At 42.8% G+C, this 22,029-nt stretch overlaps 1 protein-coding gene across 2 annotated transcripts; it reads right to left on the bottom strand.

Annotated features, from left to right (window-relative positions):
- Positions 1 to 509: 509 nt before the first annotated feature.
- Positions 510 to 21,518, bottom strand: LOC139167515 (dual specificity protein phosphatase 13B-like). 2 transcript variants are annotated; one of them, XM_070752022.1, is made up of 4 exons: positions 21,175 to 21,518; positions 9,405 to 9,594; positions 5,872 to 6,092; positions 510 to 875 (listed from the first exon to the last, which is right to left on the bottom strand). In XM_070752022.1, the coding sequence occupies exons 2-4, from the start codon at positions 9,581 to 9,583 to the stop codon at positions 661 to 663; spliced, it is 615 nt and encodes a 204-aa protein (XP_070608123.1). In that variant the 5' UTR covers positions 9,584 to 9,594; positions 21,175 to 21,518; the 3' UTR covers positions 510 to 660. The 2 variants fall into 2 exon arrangements, with proteins under 2 accessions (XP_070608123.1, XP_070608124.1); XM_070752023.1 differs by lacking the exon at positions 21,175 to 21,518 and having other exon boundaries at positions 9,405 to 9,610.
- Positions 21,519 to 22,029: the final 511 nt, after the last annotated feature.

Here is a 22,029-nt window from a genome sequence, read left to right as displayed (position 1 = left end):
CAAACATGTTTCCCTTAGACTATCCACGATTGACCTCTCCAGGTTCCTTAGAGGTCAGTAAGGGGCGTGCATAAGTGCACCAGTGTGCCTTCCGTCCCCTGTCCAATTGTCTCTCCTTATCTCATTTATCTTTTCTTCCTTTCAAATATGTTCACCTATACTTTTATATCTTTTCTTCTATTCTTTTCTTTACTTATATTATTACATATCTATTCTCTTCAATGTGTATTATGTATTGGATGAAAGAAAGAAAGAAAGAAAGAAAGAAAGAAAGAAAGAAAGAAAGAAAGAAAGAAAGAAAGAAAGAAAGGTGCTGATGGCTACAGATCTGAAATCTGCGCTGGGCCATGCTGGTTCTGGACCAAGAGAGGAGAGGCTGAGGCCTCCAAGCATTGAATGGACAGAGCTCACAATAAAACTCCAGACAATGGGAAGTTAGATTCAGCATTTCCAATGACTCCTTTCAGCAATAGGTTCCTGGGAATCCATTATCAAACATGGAACAGATACCAAGTTTCCAGCACACCTTTAATCTCGGACGAGATGCCAACAAGACAGACTTCATGACAATGCCTGCAAACATCACAGCACGACGTTTAGATGTTTAGGTATTTCTTAGGGGATAAAATTGTTCCTCCAAGTATTTTATAACATAAAGTTTCAAGGCATCCCCGTGGCTTTCCCTTTTACACTCATTAACCGGAGGTCGAGCTCCCGAAGTTGGCCGAGGAAGCCCGTGTTTGGGCAGACCCCTCTATGTTCTCGCACAGTCTTTAAGGCCTCCACCAGGTTCTTGTTTTCGTAGATCATCAAGAAAGCCAGCACCAGGGTTGCCGAGCGGCTTATCCCCATCGCACAGTGAACCAACACTTTCCCTGCAAATAAGAAAATCATAATATTATGATACATAATCATAGAAAGAGGCAACGCAAGAATCCTTAGAAACATAGAAGACTGATGGCAGAAAAAGACCTCATGGTCCATCTAGTCTGCCCTTACACTATTTCCTGTATTTTATCTTACAATGGATCTATGTTTATCCCAGGCATGTTTAATTTCAGTTACTGTGGATTTACTCACCACGCCTGCTGGAAGTTTGTTCCAAGGATCTACTACTCTTTCAGTGAAATAATATTTTCTCACGTTGCTTTTGATCTTTCCCCCAACTAACTTCAGATTGTGTCCCCTTGTTCTTGTGTTCACTTTCCTATTAAAAACACTTCCCTCCTGAACCTTATTTAACCCTTTAAATGTTTCGATCATGTCCCCCCTTTTCCTTCTGTCCTCCAGACTATACAGATTGAGTTCATGAAGTCTTTCCTGATACATTTTATGCTTAAGACCTTCCACCATTCTTGTAGCCCGTCTTTGGACCCGTTCAATTTTGTCCATATCTTTTTGTAGGCGAGGTCTCCAGAACTGAACACAGGATTCCAAATGTGGCCTCACCAGCACTCTATATAGCGGGATCATAATCTCCCTCTTCCTGCTTGTTATACCTCTAGCTATGCAGCCAAGCATCCTACTTGCTTTCCCTCCCGCCTGACTGCACTGTTCACCCATTTTGAGACTGTCAGAAATCACTACCCCTAAATCCTTTTCTATAGGTCAGACACGACTTTGTAATTAACAAAAGACAACAAACCTGAGGATAGCAGAATAGAAGGCAAAGAGTCAGAGAAGAACCCAACGTATCAAGATCTGAAAATTTCCGCTGCTAATCAAGGCAGTCGTTAAAAAATTGAAATCGAAAGATTGTGGCAGAAACCAGCCTTTGTGGTCCTAGGGATTATAGGCTCCTTGAACGACAGTTAGAAAATCTGCACGTTGACAAATTTCTACCTGTTAAATGCAAAAGTCCTTCATCTATATTATGATGATACTTGCAACATTCAAGGTATAGTGTTCCCTCGATTTTTGCGGGTTTGAACTTCGCGAAAAGTCTATACCACAGTTTTTCAAAAATATTAATTAAAAAATACTTCGCGGGTTTTTCCCCTATACCACGGTTTTTCCTGCCCGGTGACATCATGTGTCATTGGCAAACTTTCATCTGCCTTTAATAAATATTTTTTTAATAAACTTTAATAAATAAACATGGTGAGTAATAACCTAAATGGTTTCTAAGGGAATGGGAAATTGCAATTTAGGGGTTTAAACTGTTAAGGCTTGTGATACTGTTCATAGCCAAAAATAGTGTATTTACTTCCGCATCTCTACTTCGCGGAAATTCGACTTTCGCGGGCGGTCTCGGAACGCATCCCCCGCGAAAATCGAGGGAACACTGTACTTGGGAATAATTCAAAGCGTGTGAAGGCCAACGGCAGCTTAAAGAACCAGCAGCTGTGTGTCTACGTTGTTGGTGAACAGATAATTATTATTCCTGGAAGAATTGGCTTTGAGGTCAGCTGCCTGCCTAGGACTGGGGCCGGACTCAGAGCTAAGGTAATAAACAATACAGCAAAGAAACCTCTTTACAAGAGTAAACAAGGCCAACAAAAACTGAATTATTCAACGCCAAGTTCCTGGAAAACGAATTGCTGCCTTCAGAGTTCTCCTGGAGACAGAAATGATTGATAGACAAGAAATTTATGTTTTTAAAAGCTACGTTGGACGTGCAGGAACAATGATAGAAGCTCGTGGCTAAGCAGATAATTAATTTTTAATATTTGAGCTTTTTCCTGTGCTTCCAGGCAATAAATTAAATCAAACAAAGAACCATAGCAAAATATTGAACCTGCGACTCCAAGGCTATTAATTGTAAAACTGCACTTATTTTTAACTCTTCCGGGCCCTTTTAGTACCGCTGGTGTTGCAGTAAGTATCGGTGTATGTTGTGAACCCAGCGAGGCTGTATGTTGTACGCATTGCATCTGTTTGAACAGAAATCAGTGTCCTGGTCTCAGTAATGGGCAGCCAAAATATTTACTGCCACACTGTGGGGGTGGCTTATTTTGTGGGAGTGGCTTAATGGTCATGTGACTGGGCAGGAGTGGATTGCCGGCCATGTGATCAGGTGGGAGTGGCTTGAACGACTTACAACCTCACCAGTGTTGCTCGCTGTGGTGACAATTTGCTCTGCGTTTCCTGCGCTCTCCTTCCTGGGTCGCTTTCCCCCCCATCTCAAGCTGGGTAGCTAGGCGAACGGGTGCTGCCAGAAGCATAAATGCTGCCAGCGCCGCTTCCACCCATGCCTTCTGCTTGCACCTCAGGCAGAAGGTGGCCACAGGAGGCTGGAGGGGAGCCGGACAGGAGAGAGGGAAGCTCATCCGAGGCCAGGAAGGAGGAAAGAGGAAAAAAGCAAGGAGCGCAGACACAGCAGCAGCAGCAGCAGCGGGGAAAAGGAGAGTCAAGCCGAGACCAGTAATGCAGGAAGTGACAGCCGCCAATCAGCTGGAGTTGCGCATGGATCTTCATTTCCGCCAGTGGAACTGCATTCTACCCCGTCCTGCCTGCTGCCCACTCCTGCCTGGTCCCATTGCAACTCAGTTTGGAGGAAGAGGAGGAGTAGGAGGAGCAGGAGAAGGAAGAACAACCAGGAGGGTCTAACAAGATGGCACATCTCCCATGGCATGTTTGGAGAGGCCAGGGGCTGAGGATGATGCTATCCCAGACCCCTCAGGCATTTTTCATTTATTTTATTTATTTCTTTGTGTCAAGTACGTATTGGTGGTATACAAAGATATAACAATGTTTATATACATGATACTAGTAAGAGAGATACATTCAGACAGGGGACGGAAGGCACGCTGGTGCACTTATGCACGCCCCTTACTGACCTCTTAGGAATCGGGAGAGGTCAACAGTGGACAGCCTAAGGGTAAAGTTTTCGGGGGTTGGTGATGATACTAAAGAGTCAGGCAGTGGGTTCCGTGCATCAACTACTCGGTTACCAAAGTTGCATTTCCTGCAATCAAGATTGATGCAATTTACTTCGAGTTTGTATCTGATGTGTGCTCGTGTGTTGTTGTGGTTGAAGCTGAAGTAGTCGTTGACAGGAAGGATGTGGTAGCAGATGATCCAAATTCGACTGCAGGAAATACGACTTTAGTCACCGAGTAGCTGATGCGTGGAACTCACTGCCTGACTCTGTAGTATCATCACCTAACCCCCAAATCTTTACCCTTAGACTATCCACTGTTGACCTCTCCCGATTCCTAAGTGGTCAGTTAGGGGTGTGCATAACTGTACCAGAGTGCCTTCCATCCCATCCTAATGTCTCTCTCACACACTATTGTCATGTACAGTATATAAACATTGTTATATCTTTGTATGCTACCAATACATACTTGAATGCATGCATAAATAAATAAATAAATAAATAAATAAATAAATAAATAAATAAATAAATAAATAAATAAATAAATAAATGTGATATAGGTTAGGGGCCACTAACCTTTCAGACCTCAAGGACCACTACATTCATAATTTTAAAATCCGTGGACCACTAATAGGATCTGCCCAGTGACCTGAGTGGCAGGCGTTGCTATGTGGTCATGTGACTGGCTGGGCGTGGCCAACTCAATGTCACTCATTGCAAGGTGGTTGATGAGCAGGTGGTGGCTCCAGGACAAGGCCAGAGCCAGGGAATGGAGTGTTCCCCGACCTAGCCAAGGTGGGTGGTGAGCAAGTGGAGCCTCTGGGGCCTCATGGAATTGTGTGCTCCTGGGCCTCGGCCCGTGACCCGAGGTTAGGGGTAAACGGGTGGCAAGATTACTTTTGGTGAGCTGAGCAGAGCGGGCAAGGGACGGAGGTGACTGGCAAGGCAATTAGCTGGGCTGGTGCAGGCAATATGTATAGGACAGTGATGGGTGGGGGGAGCGGCAAGTGGGTGGGCTGGGCAAGAGACTGGGCTAGTGGTGAGTGGGTGGGTGGGGCAACTGGCAATTGGACAACCCAGAAAGACCTAGACAGACTAACACAGTGGGCCCACACCAACAAAATGATGTTTAACATTGACAAGAGCAAAGTCCTTCACCTAGGCAGAAAAAACCCTGGACACACATACAACCTGGGAGAAACCCCTCTTAGCAGTAGCGACTGCTAAAGAGACCTCGGAGTCTTGGTGGACAATCAACTAAACGTGAGCCAACAATGTGCAGCAGCAGCTAAAAAAGCCAACACAATCCTAAGCTGCATCAACAGGGGAATACACTCCAAGGCCAGGGAAGTCTTAATACCACTCTACTACGCCCTGGTCCAACCACACCTGGAGTACTGTATTCAGTTCTGGTCACCACACTTCAAAAGAGACATTGAAACTCTGGAGAAGGTGCAAAAAAGAGCAACCAAGATGATTAAGGGACTGGAAACCAAGACTTACGAAGAGAGACTGAGGGAACTGGGCATGGATAGCCTAGAGAAAAGGAGGGCCAGAGTTGACATGATAGCAGTCTACAAGTATACGAGGGGATGTCACAGAGAGGAGGGGATCACTTTATTCTTCAGGGCACCAGAGGGCTGGACGAGGAACAAGGGCTGGAAGCTGACCAAGGAGAGATTCAACATGGAGATAAGGAGGAACTTCCTGACGGTCAGAGCGATCAACCAATGGAACAACCTACCAGCGGACATTGTGAACTCCAACACTCTGGACATTTTTAAGAGAAGATTGAACTGCCACTTGACTGGTGTGCTATAGGGTTCCTGCTTGGGCAGGGGGTTGAACTCGGTGGCCTTCATGGTCCCTTTCAACTCTAACAATAAATAAATAAATAAACCAGGAGTGCAGGGGCAGGGCCACCCAGAGGAGGTATTTACCAGTTCAGCGAACCGATGCAAACCAGCTGAATACCCCTTTCTGAGCTAGATGTTGGATGGAAAATGGTTACCGGGATACCCAAGAAGACGCACTCTCTCCACTCTGTTTACCTCTGGGTGAGTTCAGCGCTGCCCTGATGTATCTAGCAGTTGGGTAGAAGTAAATGCTGAGATCAAACTTTGGATCATCATCGGCTTCCACCCCATAGTAATCAACCGGCAGGTCTCGGTAGAACTTGGCTCCCGTATCAATGTGGAATCTCCCCGCGGCAGCATTCACGATGTGAGTGATGCCCATTCGGCGCAACTGCTCTATGTTCCGGGCTATGTACCTGCAAACAAGGAGGCCTGGGTTAATTTCATGACTCCACATTTCTCTCATCTTGGAGAGTAGTTAAGTGTTCATGGATACACTAAAAGGGGCCAATTGACTTGCTTAACTAAATGCAGGGGCTCAGATTTAATCCCAAAGAGACACTGGTATGTTTACTGCACCAGTTAATTCTGTAAGGGAAGGTATATGTACATGTATATGTATATATTTATACAGTATACATACACACACACATGTGGATGGATAGATAGGTAGATAGGTAGATAGGTAGATTAGGTAGGTAGGTAGGTAGGTAGATAGATAGATAGATAGATAGATAGATAGATAGATAGATAGATAGATAGATAGATAGATAGATAGATGAGCCTTTGATAATGGGATTGCAGTTCACCTCTTTACTCTTTTTAAATCCCTCTGCTACGCCTCTAGTTTCTAAAGCAGTGCAAATAAAACACTTTTTAAAACACAAAAGCACATATCCCAAGTATTGTGTAGAAATGTATCTGACAAAACCTTCCTTGCTTCCTTCCTTCCTTCCTTCCTTCCTTTCCTTCTTCCTTCCTTCCTTCCTTTCCTCCTCCCTCCTTTGTTCCTTCCTTCTTTCCTTTCCTTCTTCCTTCCTTTCCTCCTTCCTTCCTTCCTTTCCTCCTTTCTTCCTTTTTTCCTTCCCTCCATCCTTCCTTCCTTTTCTCCTTCCTTCCTTCTTCCCTTCTTCCTTCCTTCCTTCTTTCCTTCCCTCCCTCCCTTCCTTCCTTTTCTCCTTCCTTCCTTCCTTCCCTCCCTCCTTCCTTCCTTCTTTTCTTTCCTTCTTCCCTCTTTCCTTCCTTCCTTCCCTCCTTCCTTCCTTCTTTTCTTCCCTCCATCCCTCCTTCCTTCCTTCCTGCCTGCCTGCCTTTCCTTCTTCCTTTCTCCCTCCCTCTCTCCCTCCCTCCTTCCTTCCTTCCCTCCCTCCCTCCCTTCTCTTCTCCTGCTTCACCATTTTCAGAAGAGAAGCAGAATTCGGGAATAGCATTCAATGATGAAAGATTTCATCTGATTTCATTGTTCCATTTTCAAGAGCTAAACGGCTTGTGCTTTAGGCACCAGGCTTTTAAACAACCACTCCGCGTGGTGCCAGAAAGTCTCGGGTGTTTGTATTGCTTTATTTATTGATCCGTTTGCTTAAATGCTGTAATCTGGTTTTCAGCTGAATGGAGTACAATAAAATCCCAATAAGACCAAGGGCATAATGCGTAAAAGCTGTTAGGACTCTGCCCGTAACTGTTGGGTTGGTGATATATTGGCTGCAGGTGTTGTGGTGCAAAGACACTAATCAAGACCTGCCTAAAAGCAGTTGAAGGATTCATAAATTTGGGGCTCAAATAGTGGCCAACAGTAAACCTGGTTAAGGAGGGTGGGGTTTAATTCCAAGATCTGGCCCCATGCCTGTGGAACAGTCATCCCTTAGAGCAGTGTTTCCCAACCTTGGCAACTTGAAGATATCTGGACTTCAACTCCCAGAATTCCCCAGCCAGCATTCGCTGGCTGGGGAATTCTGGGAGTTGAAGTCCAAATATCTTCAAGTTGCCAAGGTTGGGAAACACTGCCTTAGAGCTTCGGGTAAGGGAGAATTTTCTCCGCTTTCACAAAGCATTGTTGTGCCTTGTTGTGAGCCGCTCCGAGTCTTCGGAGAGGGGCGGCATACAAATCTAATAAATAAAAATATAAATACAGTATATTAAAAACCTTCCTCTTTGATTTGGCAGATCGAAACATCCTTGTTTTGGGGATCAGTAAGAGGGGATGTCATTGGAGAGGTTTGGAATGTTTTTAACAAGTTTTGTGGTTTTATTAGTTGTGTTTTAGTTAAGTGTGTATTGCCTACCATCTGTTCTTGTTAAGTTGTATATGGCTTGTTGTTATATCCTTAGTTAAAAGGGCATTATAAATAAATGTTTAATAATAATAATAATAACAACAACAATTATTATTATTATTATTAATAATAATAATTATTATTATTATTTCAACAATACAACACAGCAAACTAGATCACTATCCTGGATTTCGTATTTCATCACAAGTCGGGCGCTTCCCAAGCACCTACGACTGCGTGATGTAGCGGCGAATTAGGCGTGCCGATCCCAGTAAAGTGGCCTTTTCAATTGACAATTATTATTATTATTATTGTTGTTGTTTTTGTTGTTGTTGTTTGTTGTCTGTTGTCTGTTGCTGTTGTTACTATGTCAATACAACACAGCAAACAAGATCACTATGCTGGATTGTAATTTTTGCAATTGACTATTATTATTATTATTATTATTATTATTATTATTATTATTATTATTATTTCAACAATACAACACAGCAAACAAGATCACTATCCTGGATTTTGTATTTCATCACCAGTCGGGCGCTTTCCAAGCACCTAGGACTGCGTGATGTAGTGGCGAATTATGTTTGCCGATCCCAGTAAAGTGTCCTTTTGCAATTGACTATTGTTATTATTGTTGTTGTTGTTATTGCTGTTGTTGTTGTTGTTGTTTTGTTGTTGTTATTATGTCAATACAACACAGCAAACAAGATCACTATGCTGGATTGTAATTTTTGCAATTGACTATTATTATTATTATTATTATTATTTCAACAATACAACACAGCAAACAAGATCACTATCCTGGATTTCATATTTCATCACCAGTCGGGCGCTTTCCAAGCACCTAGAACTGCGTGATGTAGTGGCGAATTAGGTGTGCCGATCCCAGTAAAGTGTCCTTTTGCAATTGACTATTATTATTATTGTTGTTGTTGTTGTTGTTGTTTGGTTGTTGTTTGTTGTTGTTATTATGTCAATACAACACAGCAAACGAGATCACTATGCTGGATTGTACTTTTTTCAATTGACTATTATTATTATTATTATTATTATTATTACCATTATTATTATGTAAGAAGGCTAAGATGGCCGCCTAGCTAGTCCGTCTTCCCTCTTCTTCCCTTCTCTAACAGGAGAACTGCAATACAGTAGTACTCCTAGATACGAGCATAATTCGTTCTATAAGGGAGCTTGTATCTCGAGGCAACTCGTATTCTGGAACAAATAACTTTTTTCCCCTCCGAGATAACCAAAAGCAAGGATTCTAACCAAAAGCAAGGATTCTTGCGCCACCTAGTGGACGCTCGGCTCGTATCCCGAATTTGAGCTCGGGAGTAGAACAGAAATGTCTCTCCCCTCCTAGCTCGTATCTGGAAATACTCGCATGTAGAGCAGCTCGTATCTAGAGGTACTACTGTACTTTTCAAGATAGGCAATAAAAACTCATTTCCTTACAAATCTCCAATGTAAAGGTTAGGCCAGACTTCGTTGACATTTCCCCGGCAAGGAACTGGGGTCCATAGCATCCGTTGCAGCTCCCCCAATTCTGGAGTTTGATAGCTCCCGGAGCGACTTGACGTTCGTTGCAGCCGAGGGCGTCTCAAATCGTCTGCGCTGAGCGAACACCACGACATTCTGAAAGAGACTGGAAAGAACAATTCCTATGTGGATTTATGGAGACCAGGATGGAACAAAGTTGAGTCAATGCAAGACATAAAAGGTAGGAGACATGAGAGGCAGGGGCAATTTCTGGGAGTTCACAGGGGCTCAGGAGAACCTCTAGCTAAAATTCTGTGCAGTTTGGAGAACCCCGAAATCGCAGTAAATGAGGTTGGATGTGTATAATTTTAGAAGAACAGTGTGTGCGCGTGTGTGTGTATACATACGCATACAATTTATATAGTAGATAATGTACATTTTTATATGCCTGTGTGTAATATATATTTACATATATGGCACATATACATAGAATTAAATAGTATATTTTGGATGTTCAGTAATAGTAAATAGATAGGGAAATGTTTGGTATGTATGTGTTGTATGGTTTTTAAATTGTTGGGGTTTTTTAATGTAATTTTATTATTAGATTTGTTCCATTGTTATCCTGTTTTTATTGTTGTTGTGAGACGCCCCGAGTCTTTGGAGAGGGGCGGCATACAAATCTAATAAAAGATTTTTTTAAAAAAGATAAAAGAAGTCAGGCACCCTAATTCAAACCCTTGATGTGAGTGACGTCAAGTTGGCCACCAATAATAATAATAATAATAATAATAATTTATTAGATTTGTATGCCACCTCTCTCCGAGGACTCGGGGCGGCTCACAACATAACAGCAATACAATATACATACAAATCTAATGTTAAAAAGTTAAAAAACTAATTTAAAATACATTGTTATAAAAAAACCTTATCCTACTACACCAGTGTTTTTCAACCAGTGTGCCGAGACATGGTCAGGTGTGCCGCGAAGCTCAGCTTCCGAGATCGGAAGCTGAGCTTCATTCTTCCCGCCTTTGGGCCCCAGCGGGAGAGCATTGGCAGCAGCGGCATCGGACAGTAGCCAGTGCGGCGGCTGCGAGCGGGAGCTCCAGGTCAGAGGCACCGGCTTCGCCCCGCCCAGCTGGAGATTCCCTGGCGGCACCAGGTAGTAGCCGGCAATGTAGCACCCTTTTCCAGGGCCGCACAAGGAGCCGGGCATTGGAGTTTGAGATGGGGAGCGATGAAAGTGCGGAGGCCGGCGCTGCGGCTGCCCCCACCCCCCAGTGCCTCTGGCCCCCTCGCGCCCCTGGCTTCTTGCTGCTGACGCTCGCCCGCCCGATCCGCCCGCCCAATCCAGCTCTTTCTCCAGCTCCTCCCGCAGTGGTGACTGCAACAGCGTCGAGTGCTCGGAGAAAACCTCACAGCGGAGGTTGGTGAAGGTTCTTTGGAATGTCGGGGGTGCGTGCGGGCGCGCTCCGCATCCCCCTGCCAGCCCACCCGGAACATTTAAAATAAGAAAAAGCTTTGCTGGCCTCCGCAGAGAAGAAAGGAAAAGAGAGAACAAGAGAGAGAAAGAATGGAAGAGAGAAAAAGAGAGAGATAGCAAGAGAGACAGAATGAGAAAGAGAAAGAAAGAGACCGCAAGAGGAGGGAAGGAGGGAGAGAGAAAGAGAGCAAAAGAGAGAGGAATGAAGGAAGAGAGAAAGAAAGAGATAGCAAGAGAGACAGAATGAGAGAGAGAGAAAGAGAAAGAAAGAAAGAAAGAGAGAGAGAGACAGGAAGAGGGAAGAAGGTGGGAGAGAGAAAGAGAGCAAAAGAGAGAGGAAGGAAGAGAGAAAGAAAGAGGGATGGAGAGAGAGAGAAAGAGGGAGGGAGAGAGAAATAGAGCGAAAGGGAGGAAGAGAGATTTTTTTGTCCAAACTTTTTTGCCCCCCCGCCCCCCCCGCTCAATGTTCCCCGGGATTTTGAAAATATGAATAATGTGCCGCGGCTCAAAAAAGGTTGGGAAACACTGTACTACACAATCATACACACTCAGTCCAACTGAACATAATAAAGGTCAGCGAAAAAGGCTGGGGGAGGAGATTAATCCACCCACGCCTGGTGGCAAAGGTGAGTCTTCAACATTTTACGGAAGTCATTTTAAGCTAGTCACATGACCTTTAATCCACCCCGGTCACATGATCACCAAGCCACTCCCACCTGGTCACATGGCCAGCAAGCCACACCCACAAAATAAACCATGCCCACAGGGCGGTAGTAAAAAATTTTGCAGCCCTTCACTGATTATTATCAAAGATCTTTAAAAACTTACAGAGTTTAAATATTTTACTCCATTGTGTATTACAGTACTAGGAATTCTATTTTAATTACAATCTTTAATTATATCTGGTTGTCTCTAGTAACCAGCTTTCAAGGTTTGCTCTTATCATCTTTTTCTGTCATCCAGAACATTTCCCAAAGAAGATATTGTTGGTTTTTTAACATTTAAACTCAAGTTTTTATAGATTTCAATAAGATTTAAAAGAAACCACAGGGAATGTTCTTACAACTTGCCAAAATTTCGTTTCCAGTCCATCTGGCTTCTTAAACCATTAAAAAAACTTTCCAAAACCAACATTCTAATCACCCTTTTCCTGCTTAATTAGAAATTAAAATAAAAATTAAACTTACATAAATCATCTTTGGAGGAAAATCAGGAAGTGTAATAAAACTTACTTTTCTGACTTCCTTCATACTAAATGATAGCATGACCCTGATATTAATCAAAGCCTTTTCTATAATGTGTTGAAGAGATGTCATTAAATTAGTACGTGCTACAAACCTCGGTTTAAATTTCTTCAAGAAATTAGAAAATTGCATAATTATCTCTGGGCAATTGATAAAAAGGATGCAGCATCAAAAATTAATTCCGCTTTTTCACGCTTCGTTAGTCTTAACGTTACTATAGCAAAATACTGGAAATATATTTCTTCAGTGGTGGTTTGGACAGATTCAGGCGAACTGGTAGTTCCGATGATCAGTTGGCCCCGCCCACTTGCTCCTGTGCTACCCTATCCTGTCTTTCCTTCTTTCTGGCTCCGCTGATTCATGCGGTATAGCTTATTTTCATGCTTCCTTTCCACCATTTCAACAACAACAACAATAGAGTTGGAAGGGACCTTGGAGGTCTTCTAGTCCAACCCCCTGCTTAGGCCGGAAACCCTACACTACAGAGAGATGGTTATCCAACATCTTCTTAAAAACTTCCAGTTGGAGCATTCACAACTTCTGGAGGCAAGCTGTTCCACAGATTAATTGTTCTAACTGTAAGGAATTTTTTCCTTAGTTCTAAGTTGCTTCTCTCCTTGTTTAGTTTCCACCCATTGCTTCTTGTCCTGTCCTCAGGTGTTTTGGGGAGTAGTTTGACTCCCTCTTCTTTGTGGCAGCTCCTAAGATACTGTAATATTGCTATCATGTCTCTCCTAGCCTTTCTTTTCATTAAACTAAACAAACCCAGTTCCTGCAAACCGTTATTCATATGTTTTAGCCTCCAGTCTCCTAATCACCTTTGTTGCTCTTCTCTGCATTCTTTTTCCGGTTTACTTTTGCATTTTGTATCCTATTTTATCTTACAATTCAATAAAATTGTTAAATGAAGAACGGGCCACCTTTCCTTCTGATCGGATTATAATTGTCGTTGCTCATTACTTATATAAAATGAAATAGGCTATGGATAATCTAAACACGTAGTAAATAATTCCAGTTTTAACATTCTACGGAAGCTGCAATCGGCTGCAAATAGGATCAAGGAGAGCCCTGGGAAATTGAAACAGATGTTTTAGAAAGGTATTTCAACTAGCTTTGATCCATTCCATTAACATATTCGTGGCTTTATCTTTTCTTTTCTTAGAGAAGAAAGAAATATTGGAGTGATTTGAAGGGCAACGTGCTTTTTTTAACAATCATTTTAGAAGCATGTTGGGGCCAATTGTAACACAAATGTTGGAGAAATTATAAACTGAATTATTAGCTTGGGGAGAAAAAAAAACCCCTTCTTATTTCTGAAAGAGAATCCCCCCCCCCCTCTATCTTGCCACAGCCTGTCCTATCAAATACCCAGTGAGATTTGATTAACAATCACGTTTCTGTAGAAATGTTGAATATGTTTGTCAAATAGGTCACTCAGATTGATTTTTCTTACTAGCCTCCGAAGTGGTTTCACTTATCATAAAATAGATGAAGGAGCCTGAGCCTTTTTATGGTTGCAGGCTATGTATAACATTGAAAGCTGGCAATTGAAGTGACTAAGTTTCTGGGATAGCCTTTGATCCTTAAAAAAATACGTTAAGCCTGTTCTATCATTTATTTATCCATGAAAAAGAAAGATCTATGTCCCACTTATTAGCAACTATGGCCAAAGTAACTTTTGAGAAGACGTGATCTTTCATTTCTGACATATATTCATAGACTTATTTATTTTACTTATTTATTATAAGGAGCCGAGGTGGTGCAGTGGTTAGAGGGCAGTACTGCAGGCCACTAAAGCTAACTGCTAGATCTGCAGGTCAGCAGTTCAAATCTCATCACCGGCTCAAGGTTGACTCAGCCTTCCATCCTTCCGAGGTGGGTCAAATGAGGACCCGGATTGTGGGGGCAATATGCTGGCTCTGTTTAAAAAAAGTGCTATTGCAGATCTTCAGATCTACAGTCAGCTTCAGTGGCCTGCAGTACAGCACTCTACCTGCTGCGCCACCCCTAACCTCCAAAACTTTACCCTTAGGCTATCCACTGTTTACCTCTCCCGATTCCTAAGAGATCACTAAGGGGTGTGCATAAGTGCATCAGAGTGCCTTCCGTCCCCTGTCCTAATGTTCCTCTCTTACATGTATAACTTGACGGTACCACTCCTTGCTCTGGTCACAAAGCCATTTCTGCTCTGCCGACCCGTTTTCTAATGGCCTCACCCTCTGTGCCCAGCGACTAACCGTACTTCTGTCGACTGCAGATTCTCCATAAACTGTACACAAACATTTGTGAATATTCCCAACAGTTTCTTTCTCCGCAGTGAGAAATTCAATGACAACACACTGCTTGTAACGTACATCACTTACAGACGCCATTTTGAAACACTTTTGCAGCTACGCTATCTCTCTGAAGACACGCAAAATTTACACGCGCACTCCTGACCATTCAAATAATGTATATTTAAAGTTTCACATTCATACCATTACTGTGGGCTGAGAAAAAAATGGTGCATTCCTTTCTGGGCATATATTTTTCTTCTCCTACGTGGTTTGGCTACGTGGATCTTGGAGAAATAGTTTTGGGCGATGAGATACCTTCCAGCTTGTCTTCAAAATTAGTTTCCGTTTCTCTTTTTAAAAATATATATATATATTTTTTATTAAATTTTATTACAACAAACAAAAAAAATACTTAAAGAAAAAGTGCCCAACACCAATAAACCCCACCACCATTTAGGGGGTTAAATTATTTGCAATAAGTTTCAATTTCTTCCTTAGCTCCGGTTTACATTTCTTTACATACAAAAAGTGATTGGAATTTATTGTTCACATTGTCGTCATAAATTCTACTTAAGATATAACTTTTCACCTTATTCCATCGTGCCATCAGCTTCTCCAAATTTATTTTCATCAAAGTTATTTAATCTTATTTCCATAATTTCGAAGTGGATGTGGTCCACCATGTACCAGTACCAATTCTGGATTGTCCATTTATTGCTATCCTTCCACCCTAATACCACTACTGCTTGAGCGCTTTCCAAAGCTGATGTTTGGATTTCTTCCACTTCTCTTCTCTCTATACACTAATGACTGCATCTCATACGATCCATCTGTTAAACTACTGAAGTTTGCAGATGATACAACAGTGATCGGACTCATTCGAGACAACGATGAATCTGCATACAGACGGGAAGTTGAACAACTATCCTTGTGGTGTGACCAGAACAATCTAGAACTGAACACACTCAAAACCGTAGAAATGGTGGTAGACTTTGAGAGAAACCCTTCCACCCTTCCACCTCTCACAATACTAGACAACACAGTATCAACAGTAGAGACCTTCAAATTTCTAGGTTCTATCATATCTCAAGACCTAAAATGGTCACCTAACATCAAAAACATCATCAAAAAAGCACAACAAAGAATGTTCTTTCTGCGCCAGCTCAGGAAGCTCAAACTGCCCAAGGAGCTGCTGATCCAGTTCTACAGAGGAATCATTGAGTCTGTCATCTGCACCTCTATAACTGTCTGGTTTGGTGCTGCAACCCAACAGGACCGACACAGACTTCAGAGGAGAATCAGAACTGCAGAAAAAACAATTGCTGCCAACCTGCCTTCCATTGAGGACCTGTATACTGCACGAGTCAAAAAGAGGGCGGGTAAAATATTTACTGACCCCTCACATCCTGGACACAAATTGTTTCAACTCCTACCCTCAAAACGTCACTACAGAGCACTGCACACCAAGACAACTAGACACAAGAACAGTTTTTTTCCGAACGCCATCACTCTATTAAACAAATAATTGCCTCAACACTGTCAGACTTTCTACTAAATCTGCACTTCTATTCTACTAGTTTTTCTCATCATTCCTATCACCCATTTCCTCCCGTGTTGACTGTATGACTGTAACTTGTTGCTTATATCCTAAGATTTTTATTAATATTGCTTCTTCATTGCTTATTTGACCCCTATGACAATCATTAAGTGTTGTACCACATGATTCTTGACAAATGTATATTTTATTTTATGTACGTTGAGAGCATATGCACCAAGACAAATTCCTTGTGTGTCCAATCACACTTGGCCAATAAAATTCTATTCTATTCTATTCTATTTAAATTCTCGTAATTCCCCATATTTAACTAGTGTTGCTAATTCTTTCATGTTAGTTTCCGTCTCTTGCTCTGCACCTCGGCAACCTTGGGCATCCTGAAAAGAGACTTTCAGTTCAGGAATTGCTACAGACACCTGTCCGATTGTGATTTGAGCACCGAAGCTGATTAGAATGCGACACTCCCACTCCTTTTGCTGCACGAAGGAGGGAATGAGTGGACTATCAAATAGCAGTGACCCAATCTACAGGCTTACCTTCCCTCACCCCCTAAGATCCCAGATGCCCTCCATAAATCATCAATGTGCAGTCTCGCAGCAGACGAGTAACGTAAAGCAAAGCTAATAAATCAAATTAGCGCAAAGGTCATCCCACCAGAGAGGGGTTGAGGCTCACCCTGGCAATGCAAAATAAATATGGCGGAAAAAGGACAATGGGATCCCATGCTTTTTCCCCCTGGCCCTAAATGAACCTGAGACATAAGGGGAGAAATGGGGCTGTAGAATCATAGATTCACAAGGTTGGAAGAGATCTTGTGTCAACCTTCCAAATAGCCTACCGTCCCTGCCCTAGTGCCTAATTTACCTGTACAGTGGTACCTCTACTTACGAACTTAATTTGTTCCATGACCAGGTTCTTAAGTAGAAAAGTTTGTAAGAAGAAGCAATTTTTCCCATGGGAATCAATGTAAAAGCAAATAATGTGTGCGATTGGGGAAATGACAGGGAGGGTGGAGGCCCTGTTTCCTCCCAGGAGATTCCTAGAGAGGCCCCACGGAGGCTTCTCCCCGCCTTTTCCGGCCCTGTTTCCTCCCACGAGATTCGTAGAGAGGCCCCACGGAGGCTTCTCCCTGCCTTTTCTGGCCCTGTTTCATCCCAGGAGATTCCTAGAGAGGCCCCACGGAGGCTTCTCCATGCCTTTTCCAGTCCTGTTTCATCCCAGGACATTCCTAGAGAGGCCCCACAGAGGCTTCCCCCCACCTTTTCCAGCCCTGTTTCCTCCCAGGAGATTCCTAGAGAGGCCCCACAGAGGCTTCTCCCCACCTTTTCCGGTTACAGTTTCGGAGGCTCGGGTTTATAAATGGAAAATGGTTCTTGAGAAGAGGCAGAAAAAAAATCTTATCTAGAAAAGTTCATAAGTAAAGGTGTTCTTAGGTAAAGGTGCCACTGTACTTCAAAATATTTTAAAAGGTAAAAATAATACACACATTCTTTATTCCCTGCAACTGGAGGGAAATACTGTAAACTGCATCTATTGATTGATTCCATATTCTGCACATTTGTATATAAAATCCAGGCAGTTCCAACGGGGAGGATATTTAAAAAAAACCCTCATGCTACTTTTCTCTTTAAAGGACCTGCCTACGTAGCCTCTCCCTCGTCAAGTAGCCAGCAAATGCTCAGCACGTTTTATGCTTAAGACCTTCCACCATTCTTGACAAAATTGAACGGGTCCAAAGACGGGCTACAAGAATGGTGGAAGGTCTTAAGCATAAAACGTATCAGGAAAGACTTCATGAACTCAATCTGTATAGTCTGGAGGACAGAAGGAAAAGGGGGGACATGATCGAAACATTTAAACATGTCAAAGGGTTAAATAAGGTCCAGGAGGGAAGTGCTTTTAATAGGAAAGTGAACACAAGAACAAGGGGGCACAATCTGAAGTTAGTTGGGGGAAAGACCAAAAGCAACGTGAGAAAATATTATTTCGCTGAAAGAGTGGTAGACCCTTGGAACAAACTTCCAGCAGACGTGGTTGGTAAATCCAAGAATGGTGGAAGGTCTTAAGCATAAAACGTATCAGGAAAGACTTCATGAACTCAATCTGTATAGTCTGGAGGACAGAAGGAAAAGGGGGGACATGATCGAAACATTTAAATATGTTAAAGTCTTAAATAAGGTCCAGGAGGGAAGTGTTTTTAATAGGAAAGTGAACACAAGAACAAGGGGACACAATCTGAAGTTAGTTGGGGGAAAGATCAAAAGCAACGTGAGAAAATATTATTTCACTGAAAGAGTAGTAGATCCTTGGAACAAACTTCCAGCAGACGTGGTTGGTAAATCCACAGGAACTGAATTTAAACATGCCTGGGATAAACATATATCCATTGTAAGATAAAATACAGGAAATAGTATAAGGGCAGACTAGATGGACCATGAGGTCTTTTTCTGCCGTCAGTCTTCTATGTTTCTATGTTTCTAACACGCTTCACTGGTTTTCAGAGAAAACGCTCATGTACTATTAGTCTCAAATACATCACTGCCGAGCCTGGAATAAATCGACCCAGCTGTCGAGCACAGACAATGTCATAAGAGAGGTCAGGAACTAATTCTGGCAAGGTGTGAAGACCTCCTGTGGATGGACCTAACATGATACACTCCCACTCCTGTTCCTGTAAAGGTTGTGATCCTACAACATCAGTGATGGGAATATTTCTGTCTAGACTGCCAGAGAGTGATCAGGACCGGCTTTGAGAAGGAAAGGCATTCAACTTTTTCCATAGATGGACTGCTCCTGGAACTATATAAGGAGATCCCTCCTTAAATACGTATCGTGAAGCTCCTCTTGAGCTTCTTCCGTACTTAGGTGGTACTTTTCAGACATTCTCTCTACATGGGGCTACCTTTGAAAAGTGTTTGGAAACTTCAGATCGTGCAGAATGCAGCTGCGAGAGCAATCATGGGCTTTCCAAATATGCCCATTTACACCAACACTCCGCAGTCTGCATTGGTTGCCGATCAGTTTCCGGTCACAATTCAAAGTGTTGGTTATGACCTATAAAGCCCTTCATGGCACCGGACCAGAATATCTCAGGGACTGCCTTTTGCTGCACGAATCCCAGGTGGGTCTTCTCCGGGTCCCGTCAACCAAACAATGTCGCTTGGCGGGACACAGAGGAAGAGCCTTCTCTGTGTCGGCTCCGGCCCTCTGGAACCAACTCCCCCCAGAGATTAGAATTGCCCCCACCCTCCTTGCCTTTCGAAAGCTGCTTAAAACCCACCTCTGCCGCCAGGCATGGGGGAATTGAGATACACTTCCCCCTAGGCCTTTAACATTTTATGCATGGTATGTCTGTATGTATGATTGGTTTTTATATAATGGGTTTTTAACTGTTTTTAGTATTGGATTTTGTAATATACTGTTTTGTTGCTGTTGTTAGCCGCCCCGAGTCTGCGGAGAGGGGTGGCATATAATTCCAATAAATAAATAAATAGATAGATAGATAGATAGATAGATAGATAGATAGATAGATAAATAAAAAAATAAAAAATAAAATAAAATAAAATAAAGTAATAAAAAAATAATAAATAAAATAATAAATAAAATAATAAATAAAATAAAATAAAAATAAAGAAACAAAAAAACAAAGAAAGAAACTAAGAAAGAAACAAAAAAACAAATTCTGCCTGGATCCTCTCCCCCACCTACTCAGAGGGACCTACCATATTTTTCGGAGTATGAGACGCACCTTAGTTTTTGGGGAGGAAAATAGGGAAAAGAATCTGGCTACCAGGTATTCATCTGGCTAGCATCCTTGGTCATGACCTTTAAAGCCCTACATGGCATTGGACCAGAATACCTCCGGAACCGCCTGCTACCGCACGAATCCCAGCGGCCGATAAGGTCCCACAGAGTTGGCCTTCTCCGGGTCCCGTCGACTAAACAATGTCGTCTGGCGGGCCCCAGGGGAAGAGCCTTCTCTGTGGCGGCCCCGGCCCTCTGGAATCAACTCCCCCCGGAGATTAGAACTGCTCCCACCCTCCTTGTCTTTCGTAAACTACTTAAGACCCACTTATACCGCCAGGCATGGGGGATTTGAGACACATTTCCCCCAGGCTTATTATAATTTATGTTTGGCATGTATGTGCTGTTTGGTTTTTAAATTATGATAGGGTTTTTAGTTTTTTTTAATATTAGATTTGTGCCTATATATATTGTTTTATCGTCTGTTGTGAGCCGCCCCGAGTCTTCGGAGAGGGGCGGCATACAAATCTAATAAATTATTATTATTATTATTATTATTATTATTATTATTAGTCTGGTCAGCTTCAGTACATCATTTTATCCCCTGGTTAGGGCTTTAAAAAAAACCTTATTTGGAGAGAGTAACAATGAAAGAGCTTGCAACCAGTAAGAGCTGGGAACATTGTTAGCACCTGGTAAGGGCTGGGAAGAAACATTTGGAGCAAGTTAGAGCAATGAAAATACCCCTGCAAAGACTTAGGGCTTGGAAAGCATTCTTTGCAAAGAGTAACAATGAAAGAACCTGCAAGGTAAGAGCTGGGAACATTGTAAGCACCTGGTTAGGGCTGGGAAGAAACATTCGGAGCACCTTAGAGCAATGAAAATAAACCTGCATAGACTTAGGGCTTGGAAAATATTCTTTGCAAAGAGTAACAATGAAAGAACCTGCAAGGTAAGAGCTGGGAACATTATTAGCATCTAGTTAGGGCTGGAAAGAAACATTTGGAGCAAGTTAGAGCAATGAAAAAGACCCTGCAAAGACTTAGGGCTTGGAAAGCATTCTTTGCAAAGAGTAACAATGAAAGAACCTACAAGATAAGAGCTGGGAAGATCATAAGCATCTAGTTAGGGCTGGGGGGGAAAAAGCTTTGAAGAAAGCTACATTCACAGTATAAGATGCACCTGAATTTTCAGCCTCTTTTAGGGAGGAAAACGGTGCGTCTTATACTCCGAAAAATACGGTATATCATCCCTACCACCAAGGACATTTTGGTAGGAACCGAGCCAGCTCTTTCGGCGTGCCCCCTAAGAAAGCAGAAAAACGCAACATGCAATTGCAGTTGTCGTTCAGCTGTTGGGGAAAAGACACCGCTCTCTACCCCATGCGTGCACCCACACCTTAGACAAATATCAGTTTGTCAACAACCTCGAAAGTACTTGCCTTTTGGAGGTCCAGCTTCTCCGGCTGCTTGGGACGGTTTTAGATCATGACATTCTTCTGTCGTTATCCTTCTGGGTTGTTGGTTACACAACAGCTTCCCTGCTACCCTGTTAGCTGCGTGTGGTTGAGTCAATGGCTATTTTTAATGGCGTTAATTATAAACCATGTCTCTATGTGTGTGTGTGTCGTCCTCCCTACCCCACCCCGATAGCGGACTTCCAAATATTTCGGGGCGAGAGGCAGCTGGGCCCGGCTTGGGAAGGGGAATAATCTCAGCTCTGAATGACCTTCGAGAGAGCTTTGGGTCTCACGTCCCCACGCGAGGGTGTGGAAATGACCGTTCCAAGGACTGCGAGTTCTCCAAGCAGAGAGAATGTAAACAGGGAGGCTGTCACGCATTCTCTGCTGAACAAAAGCGAGAGTGTTTGAAAGAAGAAGGCGGCGTTGTCTCCCTGCAAGACTTTGGATGCCTTTGTCTGCCACATGTTAGCGTGAAGCCTGTGATCATATTTACTAATCAAGTTTGCTTGGAGTGGCCACCAATCTTTCCCCTCCCCTCCATGGGAATCTGAGCTGAACAACAGTACAATTTTTACAAAAGGGTTAAGCCTTAGTAAGACCACACCTAGAATACTGCGTCCAGTTTGGGTCACCACACTAGATGTTGAGACTCTAGAAAGAGTGCAGAGAAGAGCAACCAAGATGATGAGGGGGCTGGAGGCTAAAACATATGAAGAACGGTTGCAGGAACTGGCCATGGCTAGTTTGATGAAAAGAAGGACTAGGGGAGACATGATAGCATAAGAACATTTGATTTGATTTTGATTGGATTGGATTTGTATGCCGCCCCTCTCC

The sequence above is a fragment of the Erythrolamprus reginae genome, chromosome 5 (assembly GCF_031021105.1).
Source record: "Erythrolamprus reginae isolate rEryReg1 chromosome 5, rEryReg1.hap1, whole genome shotgun sequence".
NCBI classification, from domain to species: Eukaryota; Metazoa; Chordata; class Lepidosauria; order Squamata; family Dipsadidae; genus Erythrolamprus; species Erythrolamprus reginae.
Note: the sequence above shows the minus strand (reverse complement) of the source record. Positions and strands in the feature narration are given on the sequence as shown.